Source organism: Fusarium mangiferae (assembly GCF_900044065.1).
Source record: "Fusarium mangiferae strain MRC7560 genome assembly, contig: FMAN_scaffold006, whole genome shotgun sequence".
In the NCBI taxonomy this organism is placed as follows: Eukaryota; Fungi; Ascomycota; class Sordariomycetes; order Hypocreales; family Nectriaceae; genus Fusarium; species Fusarium mangiferae.
The window spans coordinates 971,751-988,571 of NW_024573926.1; the positions used below are offsets into that span (position 1 = coordinate 971,751).

Sequence of the window (16,821 nt, forward strand, 5' to 3'; positions counted from 1 at the left end):
GGACCCAATATTGTCGACTTTGCTTCCTCGTGGCTAGGAATACGACACAGCCACGGGGATTTCACGTGTCAAAAATGTCAACGAGATAGTGAAAGTATGAAAAGAGATCCATTAATTTGTCACAGCAGCACCAATGAGGGAATATCAATTACCCTGCCATTGCCGGACCGACAGAGGCGGTAACGGTTCAACTGATATTAATGGCTTTGAGAAGGGCCGCGGCGAGACATGCAAACGGTGACGGATGAGGGTCCCGTCCGAGCAAAAAGGCATTATTGAGGGGCCGAGGAGCGCCGTAAAGTCGCCGGGAACAAGACGATTCTTATCAGTGGAGATGTGATATTGTTGGAGTTTTTTTTTTTTTTGGAGTTTGTTCTGGAGACCTTCTGGATCCAATTTGATCTCACAATATCTCATGAGTCGTCTCTGTCTGGTTGATATCGGGGCACAGCGGAGAATGATGATGCAAGAACCAGATTTTGATGCCCAACCATAACCGTTTGCATTAGAGTTTACAAGGCTGATTACAGGGAGGCCAAACTGTTCCGTTCGAGATATCTTCTCCACTATGGACCCGAAAAGAGATTTGGGTGGAGATGAGGGATAAAATACGGATTTAAATTACTGATTTCTCGATTTTCTCATTCGTCGAGAGCCATTGTCGGGGTGTTGGTGAACTAACAAGACCTCAAGTTGCATTTCACAGTGTGATGTCTTTGACGAGATGCCAGAAAATACCGCGTTGTTTGTTTAGCTCAGAATCCTCATCTGCCGCATCGTCAACAGTTGCCCTTTTCAGCCTCAGCTTTAACCCGCGCGTGATCGAGAGAAAATTGATGGAGGTGTGAGGTGTTCTTCTCCACGCGCGGGAGAAGACTTCTAGAAGGCCTAGAGGTCTGCTGAGGGTGATGGGCGATTGGTCGGGGCACGTCGGAGTCAAGTCCGTACACCACCAGCCATGATGGATAGAGGATGGCTCGTGCTCGTGCTCGGACAACACCATCATGAATGTAAAGGATATGTAATGTGAGCCTGAGGCGTCAATGTCCATGTGGATCGTCAGATTGCCGCGCTTGTGTTCCCAAGTCCCAAGACTCCGAAAACGGGCGCTCAAGACAAGCACCGTTTGTCCCTGATGAAGTGTCTGAGTGTTATGGCTGTTCTTGCGAGAGATGGTTGGTGCGCAACAGCTCTTCCCGTGGTCAGTTCCCGACCAGAAGTAAAATGTATGTCTCATTTCTGGTTCACTATTCGGTCATAGGGGCGAGATGACCTCGTCTCGACATCAAAACACTACAACCCGTTTGCATCATCGAACAGCGCATCAACACCAAAGAATGCGAAAATCCCATTCTCATTGCCCAGATCTATAGCCGCGTGATGTTCCGATGCGGGCTCTTTGAGAGCAAGATCTGCGAGATTTGGAGATTCTGGGGTGTCGCGAGAACGCACCACTTGCACCCCAGAGTATGACGTAGCAGCCCCCCAGATCTCGATGGATCTTGGAGAAACAGAAACATCGATATCAACTCGAGGTTTCGATGTTGACCACTGTTTAAGTTGTAGGCTGCAGGACGGGATAGCAGCCCTGCATACCCGTTGTGACGTTGTTTATTTGATCACCAGCCTTGGCTCGTAAAACTTATTGTTTTGTTGAGAGGACAATCGCGATATCACAACATGTGCCTGATTTTTGTTATTGCACACCACAGCCTTTTCGTTTTTTGCTTTCCTTCTCGATGGCTTCTCCATCGTTGATCTCATTACACGGTGGACCGTTTTAGACATTGTTTCCCATTGATACATGGACATCCAGTCTCCAGTCAACAGGTTCTGGGGTCTCGATACACAGGAAATACACCAAAAACGGTAAAAGCCCAGCATCTCAGACTCTCGGTGGGTTTCCGGTCAGTAATTACATAGTAAGAGTTAAGTAAGCAGCCCCGAATCTTGTTCGTGGCTACTACCTGATATCCTGTAATTTCTCGTGTCAGTGGATGATGGTTCCGCAAACCCCAGTGAACCGTTTGTCATTACCTAGTCGTGGCCCCGTCTGGGGAGGATCGTGGGTTGGCAGTAGTCAAACTCTAAGTGACTGGGGTAGAAATAATCGGAACCAATGATTCAACTTGGTTTATTCAATATCAGTCAATTGAATTAATTAATTCCCTGATTTTTCGAAACGGAATGCATTTTTCTTACTTGACGCCGAGACTTATTAGATCCGGGGCTTGTACCTAGGCACAAGTAGAAGAAACTCACGACTCATGCATGCAAACGATGTCATAGGCCACGAGGAATACGTTTCCACTTGAGGCAACGACAAGGCTTGCTCCGGCTAAAGGTTGATCAGGTCACACGGGGCATGTCAACTTTTGACAGGTGCTGCAAAGTAAAGTGTAGGGGACGCTCGCAGCGGACGCTACAGCTCTCAACCCACGTGAGGCCCTTCTGATGTCAGCCATGACCCGTCTCTAACTTAGATCTGTCGGCATTCCTTTCGATTCAGGAACCTTGGCGTGCCGTAGATTCGCTGCAAGTGACCATTAACTTGGCAGCAAGAAGGATCTGCAGCTCATTCTGGAGAAGGGTCGGTTGACTGGATGCATTGCATCTCCAGGCTCCTGTTTGCACCCTCTTGTCCGGCATCAGATGTGAAAATTCTCCTCTGCTTGACTCTGTAGCGAGCACGCACGCAATAGGACCAAGCGGTGAATGAGCGGCATTAAACACCTGAAAGACGGTCAAGCGTCAGCTCAAAATTGAGCACAAGCATGCACGTCAAAAAAGACCCTTGTTGCATGCATTGCACGACATTCTATCATTCTGCCCGGATAAAAAAGCCCTCTTTGCGTTTCCGAGAGCATAATACCTAATAAGCAGCCAGCTTCCGGACAGTGAAGTGGACACCCGACGCCCGCCGGATGGAGCCCTGAAAGGCAATAGATGGAAAAGGGTCCTCAGAATTGGATGCCGAATTCGACCGACATTAGATCCATGGCTGCCTGCCTGTGCCGAGGAGAGTTTCAATGAAATGGAGCGTAGCCATGGCACATGTGAGCTGCGAGACATGAGAATCCCGAGCCTTCGGGGCGCTTAACTTACATAGTTTAAGGTGACCAGGAATGCTATGGTCACGGTTATGGATGTGAGGCCGGAGGAGAAAGCGACCTGAAAAGCCGCATGAGCTTGGCCCGGCAGTCCAGAACAGGCGGGATAGCATGAGGCTTTACATATATCCAAGGCAGCATTCTTCAAAGCCGTCGGCACAGTAAAATAAGCGGCATTGAGGCTTAAATATCCGAGAGCTTCGAGGATGGCTCAAACCAACATAAACGCAAGCTCTCAGTAAACTCATGCAGGGTCCTATTTCCCACCCCGAGTTTCCGATCGGCAATTGAACCAATCTGACTCGTCTTATTTCCGCCGCTCACTCCCCAAGCAAAACATTTAATCCGCGCTTCTCATTGGTCGGAAAACACTCACCCGCCATTTACGGGACTTGGTCTCGATTTTTCCAGTATTCGGTTTAGCCTAAAACCGAGAATCTTTTCCTCTCTGACAGCGGTTTTGCGCTGCTCTTCTTTCTGACTCAGACTTTAAACACTCCCTGCACCCTATGTACCAGCTAGACCAGTAACAGTGAGAGAGTCCCGACGATGCGAAATCCCTTTCCTGTCAGCCACGAGACATGGCACATGCACCCCCCCCCTTCCGCCAACATCCTCAATTGGTCTAGTTTCGTTTTCTCATGACCCGAGAGGAGCTGAAAACTCCAAGCGCACATATCGCAAAAAGTAAACTGATAATTCTGTGGGGACAGAATTGCAATTCGTTTAATGCCAACCTGAATAACACCATGTGATCTTCCCTGAAGGCAAATTTGCTAATTATGCGGAGAGAAGAAAAGGATAGTCGGATGACCACGGAAAATACTCCAGATTCTCCGCAGTCAAGTCAGCAACATGTGGTTCTTTTTTTTCTGGGGAATTGAACACGTCAAAGCTTCATCAAAAAGAGGGGAGATGCTGAGATTTGGTTTTCGTCTAAACGCCATTGACGCTTAGAAAAGTATGTGGTTGAATACGAGCGAGTCTGAGCTCAGGCACACAGAGTCAATGGCTTCTGCTTACTGTACGTACATGCGGGATGGGATGCCTGGCTGTGTGAGAGTGTCTCTGTCTCTGTCACTGTTGACGATGCCATGGACTTCCCCGGAAAATCACAAGCGGGAGAGGCGTCGCTGTCTCTTGTTCCCTTTGCCTCTCTGCCTTTGAAAGGTCTCTGGCTTGACTTCCCCGCACGCAGGGAGTAGTCGTAGGTGAAACAATTGACTGGCTATCATTGCATCTCTGCCACAGCTTGTCAGAAATGACTAACTTCAAACACGTCTCCTTAGCCAGCCTCCTTTTGCGCAAATCCTTTTGAAACAATCCATTCTCAGTCACGGAGTATGAGTCCGTCCTCCTCTCATTTGGTTCGCGATGTGGCGCCTAGCTCGTGAGCTCTAGAATGTTGGAAATACGGAACGGCTGCGGCTCCGCAGGTGTCCGTGAGCAGAGTGAGCCAAAAGACGCGTTTCGATAATTCAATGGTCTGGACTAGACACATGTGTCTAGAACCGGAATTACATTGTGCTGGCGTAGAGCTGATGGTAGAATGTAGTAGTTTGGATGATACGAGATGCACGTTGGGTTGCTTCAATCATATGTCAATCGCGTCTCTACATGTCTGCCATCTTCAATTACATAAAGAACTATCATCATGCACATGCAGTCAGAGTTAAAAACTCAAAATAGCTAACTATGGATTGCCTGATGCTACATTTCCCATTCGTGGCTTGTCGCTGCAACCCATACCATTAAACCCTCCAATTTCAGGTACATAACAGGAACGCAAGAAGAAAAGCTGCCAGAGAGATCCGTCCGTCTGCCCAGGTATATTCCAAGGAATAGAACCCCCCAAGTCTAGTATTTTGGCCGAGGGCGGAGATACAAGGGAGTCGTTTGAACTTTGGAGGAGATTGGACTTACGCGTGTTGTTCCTAGCGTCCGGGTGTGCCCCTTCAGCTTACACTTGACTTATTGATGAGAGGCTGGGACCAGTTTCTGAATACCGATGCCGGACACCATTTCAATTCAGGTCGACTTGAGATGATAACCCATGTAAAGGAAAAAAATTCAATGGCGCGTTCCAGGTCCCAGAAGCGAGTGCCGATGGCTTGGCAGCCCTGGAGATGGTGTTGGAGTTGCCAAGCCAGTCGTTTTGTGTCAATGGTCATCTTGTAAAACTTGTCGCTGGAGACGGCTCACGACGGTTCTAACTTGACCTCGTGTTGTTGACCTTGCCTTGGAGTGTGTTGTCTACTACAGTAACTGCGCTTTGTTAGCTTGCACCCATAGGTAAGGTATCCCCAACAAAGACAGCACTGCCCTATGCTAGAGAAAGGACTAGAAGCAGCAGCCAGTATCACTGACCGCTCGATCAGACTACGGGTATTATCGTAAAGTCCCATGTTCCTTTTTGTCTAGCGACTCACGCCATTTATTACCGACAGTTTGGTTGGCTTACAAGTGACCTCCTTGAGATGCAGAGCATGTTCAAGGAGTTGACAAGACTGAATGATGAAAATTGTCTCAGAGGTTCATGCTTTGACAACATGTGCTCAGATCTGATTCTGTCTCTCTCTGCTCTCCTCTCGCAAAAAAACCAAAAGCCAATTGATCAAGTCACGAGCTCTACAAAGCCTGCAGCGCTGGCTTGCTTGGTTGGGTCTGCCACACTCAAATGGCCTCCAAGGCTTGGGGCTTGTCCTCCCCGAGCCAATGGGATTTCTGCCTGCCAGCATTAAACGGCCGCTGGTGTTCGCCTGCAACCCTCAGCTCTGAAGGTGCTGGCTAGGCCTGGCTCACAGTTGAAAACACCCGGAATTGATGACGTCCATCCTGGGTCATGTCTCCCAGCAATCCTTGAAGCATCCAGGAACCTTGGAACCCTTCTGACAACTCACAATGCAATGCGACATTCCATCACAACACCACACGCATTACTTCTGGATGATCAATTCACTCACTCACTCACTCCACCCAATTGGGTCAAGTCATTCATTATTTGGTTGATTGTTCAACGTGAAAAGTTTTATTCATGTTTTTGCGGAAACCTCTTCCTCATAGACAATCGCCCTTTTTGCGAGTTTTTTTGCTGAGTGACTCGTTTAATCTTTTGCTTTTCCGTCTCTCTCTCTCGCTCGCTCGCTCGCTCATACATCGCTTTTCACTTTCTCTCACTTGTCATCATCCACTGCTTTTGACTTTTGTTTTCGCCTTTTGCGCTTGCTCGAGTAAAACCAATGACCGTATTTCGTGACCCATGCTCCGCCTTAAACTCAGGTTCCCTCCACCTCAAACTTTCATAGTGAAATCATATCCTCAGGTTGCCCCAGAAATCTTCCCCATATGAACTACAAGTACACGTGCCCCGAGCCAGGAAATGGCGAAACAAGAGCCTGCCACGGCCTTGAAAAACACGATTTCATGGTATCATAATGTTAAGAGTCCCCGCCATGAGTGATAAAAAAAGATAAAATACTTGAGTTCCGTTTCGCTAAACGACTTGTAAAACAAATGCTGCCAAGTGCAGCAAAAAATAAAAACGCTCAATGCTGATGTGGTGATGCCTTTCTTGCGCCGTCCAATGCACAATCGTAGTGGGTATAGTTGTGTCGGTATGGTATAGTATGGTATGGGTATCATTTACCACCCCTTGGAGTGGTATCCGTCGCTGGCCTCCTTGGAGAAGTATTGGTTCCAGCTGCTCGCGTTCACATCCTCGCTCTTCTTCATACAAGGCTTCTCAGGGTACTGCTTCAGGTTGGCCACATCGTGCGATGTATGTCGTCGCTTGAGGACGGCATTGGCTGTCGAGGACTTCTGTTGTCGCTCCCAGAGGAGGTGGCGTCGAAGAGACTCAGTCAGCTCAGTCGCCAACATATTGCGACGAGTAGTACGAGGTGACAGCGCAGCTTGAGGCTGAATGTGGTTGGGACCGGTCATGATGGGCTGAGCACTAGACCTAGGGACCTCATGGATAGGCTTGAGACCAGGTCCACGCATGCCCTTCATCATGAGGGGGGCCTCGTCAGAGTCATTAGGAGAGGCACCCAATGACGGGCCGTGGGCCATCCGAGATCGTGGAATGGCTGAAGTCGACTGGGAAGCGTGGTTACCAAGATTGCGTGCGCGATCGTTCTGGGCAAGCATGAGGGTAATGAGCGATCGTCGTGAGGTCAAGTTGGCCTTGGAATCCACTCGCTGGAAGAACTTGTCGTCCATGCTGGATTTGCCGCTCTCTTCCATCGAGTCCTCCCAGTCCGAAGAGTCGTCATCGTCATCGATGGCGCTCTCGTCGATGTAGTCGTCGGTGTCTGAGTCGACAGCTGCCTCATCATCAATCGTTCGTGTCATGACATTGTTGCTGAACGAGGCCTGCTTCTTGCGTGCAGAGAGGAGCGAGCCAGGTCGTGATGAAGCCATGGCACTCTTGAGTGAGCCGTCCTCTTCAGAGGAGCCACCGATCTGGAACACGGGTTTCTTGATGATGGGAATGATGGGCTTGCTGTTGCTGAGGCTCTGGTCCTGTTCACTAGACGAACAAGAGCCACCAAGCGCAAAGCGAGCGGGCTTCTTTGATTGCACTACCTTGGCAGCAGGCGACGACTTGGGCTCAGGAATTGCGTCTGATGCTTGAGCAGCACCGGAGATGGTTCGAGGAGTGGGAATCTGGGAAGGTGAGAAGCCACGCACAACAGTGGTGCGGGGGAGGCTTTGCGGTGAAGGTTGTGGCGAACCCTCTGAAGCTGTGATGGACTTTGCAGGCGATTGAGACTCGGTAGTAGTAGAGCCAGAACGCTCGAAAGCAGGAGGAACTGGAAGAGACTCCTTGGGGACAGGAGTAACATGAGGAGGGGCCGACAGAGGGCCCTTGTCCTTAACAATAGAGACAATCATCTTCTCGAAATCGTCAGAGCTGATGTGGCGTTCGCGCTTGCTTCGGGTGCTGGCGCAAGAATCTTGACGTCGTACACGAGGGCGGGCGATCTCAAGCGGTGCTGATAATGAACTAAAGTCGACGGCCTCTTCGTCTACGAGAGACTCAACACTGCCAGATAGTTGGGGAAGATCGGATATCCTTGACTCGGAAGGAATGTTCTGGGGGAGAGTTTGTGTAGAGGGTGCTGTCTTTTCTTCGTTGTCGACGACAAAGGTTTCTCTTTGCCACAGTCGCCAGCTAAGGTTCTCTAGTCTTCGACCTTGTTCAACGGAGTCTGCGCACCGAGAGAAGACTGACTGGTCAGCATATAAGCAGCCGACACAAACAAGAGACAACTTACCAGTCCACATGCTATAGAGATTGGCGGGATTGCCAGTATCGACCTTGTGGATGACGTTCGCATCCACTGTCAAGACGTGAGTGTCTAAACGATAGGGCATGATGTGTCTTAGACCTGTCGATTTATCGACTGGGGAGAGTTGCGAGGGTGGGTGCGAATAAGTCGGTCGAAGTTGTAAGTGCAATCGAAGCGGTCGACAAGTTCTGTATAGATCGTCGGCAGAGTAAATCGAATTGGAGCCGACAATGCGCCAGAGAGTAGCAAAGAGGTTGAGATTCGAGGTGGAGAAGACTTAGTCGCGGGCGGTGAAGTCGAGGGAGTTGAAGGTCAATGTAAGCGAATTTGGCGTGTCAGTGTGATGTCGAGGTGGATGCTGCGTTTCATGGGGATCCTCGAGTAGACATATACTGTATGTGTTAAGGCGATTCCTGGTGCAAGGTCGTCCTCTCAAAATCCTCTGCAATGGATGTTGGGTGTTGGTGTTGCTTGGTGTAAGTGTATGTGTATGTGGAGGAGAACGAACAAAGTCCGGGGGGATCAAACGTAGTTATTCTTGTTTGGTCTGTGGGAAGAAAGACGGATTGGGGGAAGGGAGTCGCGGTGTGCGCTATGTAAATGGGGTCTAAGGTACCTTAGCACAAGCACGAGTGCACGCCAGGCCCAGGGGTGTCGGACCGCAGGGGCGTGGGTGTCAGAGGGGGTGCGAGCACTCAGGCCGGGGGTGGCTCGGGTACGTACTGGGAGGAGAAATGGACGGGGGGGGGGGGGGGGCATTGGAAATAGCGGGTACCACCCAAATAGCACAGGCCCAAGTCTCCCAGTACAAGACGGAGGTACCGCGGCGAAGGAGAATTTTCGCTGTCAATGGACGCTGAAGTGAGTTACGGTTCACTCAAGATGAGTCCAGTGATTGAATGATTCCTGTGGGGTGCCATCTCAACCTTACACTTTTACAGAGGCGTGACCAGACGAATTCAGTTGAGAATGGGGGTTAAAGTGGCGGCACAGCGCAGTACAGTACAGCACAGCATAGTACAGCAAACGCATGACAACGAAGACCAAGGAGCTATTTATTGCTCGTCTGTATCTTTGACTCTCTTCCCTCTCTGAACAAAGGGATCCTCTTCGAATCAAGAACCTGTCCAATGTCATGTTCACGCCAGGGCACAGGATGATAGAGGTCTGTTGGACTTCGGCGACACAGCAGACAAGGACAGGGCTTCTGTCAGGGGGAGGAACACGGGTGGAGGTGGCAGAGAGGGGGAGGCAAATTCTTCCTGGTGACCAGTTTCCACGGGTCTTTACCTGAAGAGGCACTTATTGTGTTCGAGCAGCGGGTCACTATGATACCCAATAGAGCTTAGACTAAAATGTTCCGAGCCAGTCCTCTTTGGGTTATATCTGGATTACCTGATCAAGTAGGTGGCCCACCTCAGACAGTTACGGAGCGAGCACAGACGAACGCGGTCTCGGGAGTGCAAACGGTTCCATCTCTCGGTGTCCCCTAACGCTTCCTAATGGGGCCGCGGCCTCCTGTAACGGAAAGCAGATCCTGCTGTCCGTTTGGCGTTCTGGAACGTTGACAGCTTGTCATGTGTCCTGTCCATCTCCCTTGAGCGGCTCCGTTGTGAACTGAGACCGAATCGGGCATCCGAGTCCAGAACTGAGGACGACCCTGATGTTTGCCTCGCCCAGGTCCAATTCCCCCCACTGTCATTCTCTCGGGACCTTCTGTCTCCCGCGGATCAAGCACCCTGTAGCCCGCTCCTCATCAGGGACCTGTCTGAGGCCCCATCACAAGTCACGTTGGTGATCCAAGCCTCGCTTTGTGTTGTTCTGGCCCGGATTAACCGCGGTCTTAACATTCACCAAGGCATTTGATCCTGAGAATAGTGAGACTCGGTAAGGAGGAACGGCTCTCTTGGAAGCCATTAGCTCAATAGCTTCAAGGCACATGATAGACCCTGAGAGAATTTTCGCCGAGTATGGTGTCGAAGACCCTGACCGGTCATGTTAATGGTGTTTTTGGCATTGAGCTTCAATTCCAATCCCAACCCGGTATCGTCAACAGACGCCCGTGTTAAAGCGTCAATTGGTCCGCTTGCAATCCAGGCTTCCACTTCAACGGCGAATTGACGTGATTCTGGTCGATCTGGGATTGGAAATGGGAATCCTGCTAGTGATTCTCGCCCTGGAGAAGCCCCAGAGGATCGTGGGGATTCATTGACTTGACCCGTTCTCAATGGCATAACCAATATCCGGTGACCCCGTGATAACATCGAGCCCCCAGATTGTCATCCGCACGCTGCACCTCGTCTCCGCAAGCGGCCACGGGCCTTTGAGTGATCTCGCCTAGAAATTCATCTGTCGACACTGGGAAAATAAGGGAAAGGCTATACGCGGTCAAAGTTCAGGCTGGTAACGACTGATGACTGATGACCGTGTCCTTGCGCCTGACCTCGGAGCTCATTCCGACGGGACGAAGCCGAGTCGAGTCACTCTGGAGGTGAGGTTTTTGAGCCGTAATCTGCAACTATCCCCCTACCCATAGTCAGTTGGGCAGGACTTGCCTCCCGTCCATTCTGATGTTGATGCGCCCGACATCATGGGATAGGCGTGACCACGGACATATGCCGAGCAGATCAGACGAGAAATTTGCTACCGGCTCATAGATGAATATCCCGAGGCTTCAGTGACGATACCTGGGGTAGGTCACCTGCCTTGATGTTCCAGGATCCTCGGCACCACTCATTGTCGAGAGGCTTAACAGTTACAGTCGGCAGTCAAGGCAGCTTCAAGGGAGGCAGACTTGAATTGAGCCTTGTCAAACTGGGTTGCGATGAGCTGAGGCCCTGCTGAGGCCTCTGTCGTCATGTTCAGGGGCGCTTCTTCAGGGTCCTGGCGACTCAGCGCTTGGCGCTCTAGGTCAGCAGACGCGCCGCCGTCGCAACAGGCCAACCATCCATCCCAACCGCTGTAAAGTGACGCTTGCCAGCGCATAAAACAGCATCTGCAGCCATATGACTCTCCTGAAAAGCTTTCTATTTTCACATTTTGGCCTCTCATTTCCTTGCTTGCACCGCCGGGCTGTAAACACAGGGCTTCAGTGGTGCACGCCCTCAGTAATCCTCGCAGCGATCATCACAGCCCGTCTCGGTTTCCAAGATGACTGTCAAGTTTTCTCAATGACTGGTCAGATTTCAGAGCGCCGACAGGCTGGTGACCCTGGAGTTCACATCTTTGCCTGCCTCAGATATGTTATTGGAAGGCATGTATTCCTACCAAAGCAATTATGCGTTCTAGGCCTCTTGTAGTCATAAAAATCAACTCATGCTCTTGTCAAAGCTCTACCATTGGATTGTCTTATTCACATGATGGTCCAGGGTATTCAAGATGGCAAGATGATATCCTGCCTGGCTTTGGTTCTTATGTGACGTCCTTTGGTAAACTAGTTGATGAGTGAGTATCCCATTACTCAACTATTAATCCCGTTTGATGGCGATAGACATTGTTTCCAGTTTGAGGTGTCTTCTGAGGCCAGCGATTTTGAGGATGACATGGGCATGAAAATAACTGATGGCGTGTTTGAAGTTGCATACGATGTGAGGTGAGCAGCCATGTAAGAGCCCCTGACATTTGATAAATCAGCACATCTCGATCGCCTTTCGGTTCTTCGATCTTGCAGTTCAGTCTGCTTTGCTGCCTCAACAATCACCTGTCCTGCGTTGAAGATCTGGCTGCCGTCATTCAACGCACTTGAGCCCCACGAACCACTGACTACATGCCAATTAGCTAGCTAGAGTAGCAGATCGCAGTAGACCAGGATGGAGATCATGTCAAAAATTTAATGCGCCGACAACTGTCTGTAAAATGACATCCATATGAATAGATAGATGTTGAAGAAATGCGTTGAATACTTAGCACAACCCCTGTATTCAGCATCCAGACATTCATGATTAAAATCATGCAAAATCTCCTCCTGTCCGGCCCGCGGGTAGACAAAAAAGAGTGAATGCGGCTTTATGACGTCTCATGGAAGCGCTCTGTCCCACTGCCAATGCTGATTCTGTACCATTGCGTCGTCCAATGCCACCGAAACGTGGACCTGATAGCATGAATACCTCATGAATGCGGTATTATTCCAACAGTTTCGATTCGATTGTGCGTGCGACAAAAAAAAGAAGAGGGGCTTGAGGGGATTATCGCAGCTGGCAATTGGCAACCAGACAAGCAAGCAAGCATAAAACACCGAGACTAAAGTGACAAGAGGCTCCAAAGTGAGGTGAGTGCTAATAATTCACCTTACGAATTGTAACATCATAACCCACCTGAGCCAGCTAAAAGCTCACCTTGGGTCGAGACTGGCACCTAAAAAAAACCAAAATCTGCCCCCCGCGCGGGCCGATAAGCGATAAGAGCTCTTTCTTCACACATCATACCCTCCACTTCGTGAGTTGGTTGGTTCTTGGCCTCCCTGTGCTGCCCCTCGCTAGGTACTGTACCAGTATGTAGACCTCCAGCTGCGTCACCGACCGACTGCTTCCAATGCCCGGACCATGTAACAATTTCCCCCCTTCTCTTGACAGGAAACCTGGTGAGACCATATTCTATCAATATCGTCCGTTGAAGCCGGCGCTTCTCTTCTCTTCTCCTTATCTTCCTGTAAGTATCGTGCTCTCCCCAATTGTTGTGCCCTCGTTTCTCATCATATACACTTTTAGAGCTACACTATCTGCCCCGCCGCGCCTTTTCCTTCTCCGGACGGCTACGCAATATCTCAAACTTACTTCAACTCGGTTCTGGCAAACCTTGAATCGAATCATCACTCCTAAGCGTTCTCCCTATATTTTCGAATTCGCCAAAATGGCCCCCAAGAAGAAGATCGCCGTCATGACCTCGGGAGGTGACTCCCCAGGCATGAACGCTGCTGTCCGAGCTGTTGTGCGCATGTCCCTTCACATGGGTTGCGACGCCTACTGCGTCTACGAGGGATATGAGGGTTTGGTGCAGGGAGGCGACTTCATCCGACAGATGCAATGGAACGATGTCAGAGGCTACCTCTCTGAGGGTGGTACACTTATTGGTACTGCTCGATGCATGGCTTTCTACGAGCGTCCTGGTCGCTTAACGGCCGCCAAGAACATGGTTCTTTCTGGCATCGATGCTCTGATCATCTGCGGTGGTGACGGCTCCTTGACTGGTGCCGACAAGTTCAGAGCTGAGTGGCCTTCTCTGCTGGAAGAGCTCGTTTCCAAGGGAGAGCTGTCTACAGAACAAATAGCACCATATAAGCATCTCAACATTGTCGGTCTCGTCGGCTCCATCGACAATGATCTCACAGGAACCGATGCGACCATTGGTTGCTACTCAGCACTCGCCCGTATTTGCGAGATGGTCGATTACGTCGAAGCGACTGCCTCTTCACATTCTCGTGCTTTCGTCGTCGAAGTCATGGGCCGACATTGTGGTTGGCTGGCCCTCATGGCCGGTGTCGCAACTGGTGCAGACTTCGTCTTTATTCCCGAGAGACCTCGTGAGCATGATTGGCAGGAAGATATGAAGGTCGTTGTGCGAAGGGTAGGTCTATCAGAGAAAATAGCTCCCAATCGCAGGCACTAACGACTTACAGCATCGAGACCTTGGAAAGCGCAAGACCATTGTCATTGTCGCTGAAGGTGCCCGCGACAAGGATGGTAACAAGATCGGCGCCGAAGAAATCAAGAACATCCTAGCCGACAAGAGCGAGGGCGGTCTTGCTCTCGATACACGTATTACCACCCTCGGTCACGTCCAACGAGGCGGTACTGCCGTCGCATACGACCGAATGTTGGCTACCCTGCAGGGTGTTGAAGCCGTCAAGGCTGTCCTCGAAGCTACACCAGAGACCGAGACTCCTTTCATCGCTATTAACGAGAACAAGATTGTTCGCAAGCCTCTGATGCAAGCTGTTGCCGAGACCAAAGAGCTCGCCAAGGCTGTCGATGCCAAAGACTTCGAGAAGGCCATGTCTCTTCGTGACGCCGAGTTCGCCGACCAATGGGGCTCGTATATGTTGACCACAAACGTCATGGTTGACGATTCTAAGCTGCCTGAGAAGGATGCAAGTCTGACCCAAATCTGATTTCTTGTTCCATTGCTGATAATTGACTACTTAGCGTATGCGAATTGGCTTCATCAATGTTGGTGCCCCTGCTGGTGGCATGAACGCTGCAGTACGTGCTGCTGTTGCGTACTGTCTTTCCAAGGGCCACGAGCCTCTGGCTATTCACAACGGTTTCGCTGGATTTGCGCGACACCACGATGACAAGCCTATCGGCGCTGTCCGCCCATTCGACTGGCTCGAGGTTGACGGCTGGGCAAGCAAGGGCGGTTCCGAGATTGGTACAAACCGAGAACTTCCCGGCGAGTCTGGTATGGAGTTGATCGCCAACCTGATCGAGGAGCACCACTTTGATGCTCTATTCCTTGTTGGTGGTTTCGAGGCCTTCCACTCCGTTTCACAAATGCGCAAGGCCAGGAAGGAATACCCTTCTCTGTGCATCCCCATGGTTATTCTCCCCGCCACCATCTCCAACAACGTTCCCGGAACCGAGTATTCTCTTGGCTCAGATACCTGCTTGAACGAGCTTGTAAACTACTGTGACAAGATCAAGCAATCAGCGTCTGCTACCCGCCGTCGTGTCTTCGTTATCGAGACTCAGGGTGGTCGCTCAGGCTACATCGCTACCCTGGCTGGCCTGGATGTTGGTGCCTCCGCTGTCTACATCCCCGAGGAAGGTATCTCTCTTGAGATGCTCAACTCCGACGTTAACCACCTCAAGGAGGTTTTCAAGAAGGACAAGGGCCAGTCCCGTGCTGGACGTCTGATCCTCGTAAATGAGAAGTCCAGCAAGGTGTACAATGCTAAGCTCATTGCGGACATCATCCGAGAGGAGGCTCACGATCGGTTCGAGAGCCGAGAGAGTATCCCCGGTCACGTCCAGCAGGGTGGTGTTCCTTCTGCTATGGATCGTTGCCGAGCTGTTCGCCTGGCCATCAAGTGCATCCAACATCTTGAGGGCTTTGGACGTAACGCTCACAACCACGTTAAGAAGGACCCCAAGAGTGCCTCTGTCATTGGCATTCAAGGCTCCGAGGTCGTGTTCAACGCAATGGAGGAGCTAGAGGAGCACGGGACAGATTGGCCCAACCGAAGACCTGCGACTGCCCACTGGTTGGGTCTGTCAGAGGTAGTAGACATGTTAGCTGGCCGTCCTGATTACCCTAAGCCGGAGAAGAGCTTGACAGGGTTGATCGCAAAGGACACAAAACGTGGTCTGTAGAGGGGCGTTACTGTTTGGCTTGAAGGACATTTTCAGACTGACGTTACCTCACTTTCTCTCACCTTTATTCTTAATGATAGCTCAGTATGAATGAAATCAGTTTTAGGCGTTCAAGCAATTATCTTTGGCACGTTGGTCTTGAATGACAATCTTGGTTATATGTTCTCTTGGTATTACTCCTTCTGTAGTGCTTTCTTGAATAGTTAGCAGAAACAACCAAGGTAAGGAACACCGAATATAAATTTTCGACACATGCCGAGTCTTCATATGCCTGGAGAACTGTAATTGCTGGGCTCGATCTTAGCATCAACGGACTGATAAGGGCTTGTATTTTAGTTGAATCTATAACCCCCTAAAGCACTTCCAAAATAGTCGAAGTCGACAAGAAGTAGTTGGCAAATTCGTGTTCAAGAAGTCGTCATAGTACCCGTGCTTGAGTAAGATGCTGCCGATTGAGATACTGGATAATGAGTTGCTGTTAATAATTCTAGACGATTTATGAGATACAAGATCCTGGCTACATCCAATCTACTTTACGAATGAGACCTTATTCTTTATGTAGTTTCCTTCTATTATTGGACGGGATTATAAAGAGGAGATAAATGCAATAAAGCTCCTCTAGCTAAAATGTTTATAAAGTCAGAAATTATTAACAATTGCCAGAAAGTCCTAACAGTATTGCAAATACTTATAATTTTTTTACAAAAATAACATCTCAGATCTATTTAAAACGTCTAAGAATCAAAAATACGAATTGGAAGGCATTGGGATTGCTCCCGCCAGGGCTTGAACCTGAGACCTTCGCATTACCGGATACTCGGAATGAAGTATTAGTACGACGCTCTAACCAACTGAGCTACGGAAGCCGTCCAATTCGATGACTGTGGATTTCGTAACTGACCATATGTTCCTGAGATTCTGAGACGGATCCAGTGAGGAAGCTGCCGTCACCCAATGCTTGGCAATCAAGCCTGATGAATTAACTCTTTAGAAGAATTTGAAGTAGTACACCCTTCAATAGACGCCCAAATACTCCATTTGCTCCATCTCAAGTTTCAAGAGAACAATCTAGACGAATCCAACCCAACCCTACGTAACCCAGTCATGAAC

At 49.9% G+C, this 16,821-nt stretch overlaps 3 protein-coding genes and 1 non-coding gene across 4 annotated transcripts; 1 reads left to right on the plus strand and 3 right to left on the minus strand.

The window, feature by feature from the left end:
- Positions 1–700: 700 nt before the first annotated feature.
- FMAN_03053 (uncharacterized protein) lies at positions 701–1,237 on the minus strand (the record flags this gene model as incomplete). Its single annotated transcript, XM_041831822.1, has 1 exon — positions 701–1,237. The coding sequence occupies one exon, from the start codon at positions 1,235–1,237 to the stop codon at positions 701–703; it is 537 nt and encodes a 178-aa protein (XP_041682347.1).
- Positions 1,238–6,752: 5,515 nt separating this feature from the next.
- On the minus strand, positions 6,753–8,489 carry FMAN_03054 (uncharacterized protein; the record flags this gene model as incomplete). Its single annotated transcript, XM_041831823.1, has 2 exons — positions 6,753–8,341; positions 8,390–8,489. The coding sequence occupies 2 exons, from the start codon at positions 8,487–8,489 to the stop codon at positions 6,753–6,755; spliced, it is 1,689 nt and encodes a 562-aa protein (XP_041682348.1).
- A 4,763-nt stretch (positions 8,490–13,252) lies between these two features.
- Positions 13,253–15,711, plus strand: FMAN_03055 (putative 6-phosphofructokinase; the record flags this gene model as incomplete). Its single annotated transcript, XM_041831824.1, has 3 exons — positions 13,253–13,966; positions 14,019–14,459; positions 14,545–15,711. The coding sequence occupies 3 exons, from the start codon at positions 13,253–13,255 to the stop codon at positions 15,709–15,711; spliced, it is 2,322 nt and encodes a 773-aa protein (XP_041682349.1).
- Positions 15,712–16,482: 771 nt separating this feature from the next.
- tRNA lies at positions 16,483–16,577 on the minus strand. Its single transcript has 2 exons — positions 16,540–16,577; positions 16,483–16,518 (listed from the first exon to the last, which is right to left on the minus strand). It is a non-coding gene; the product is annotated as a tRNA-Ile (tRNA).
- Between the last annotated feature and the right edge of the window lie 244 nt (positions 16,578–16,821).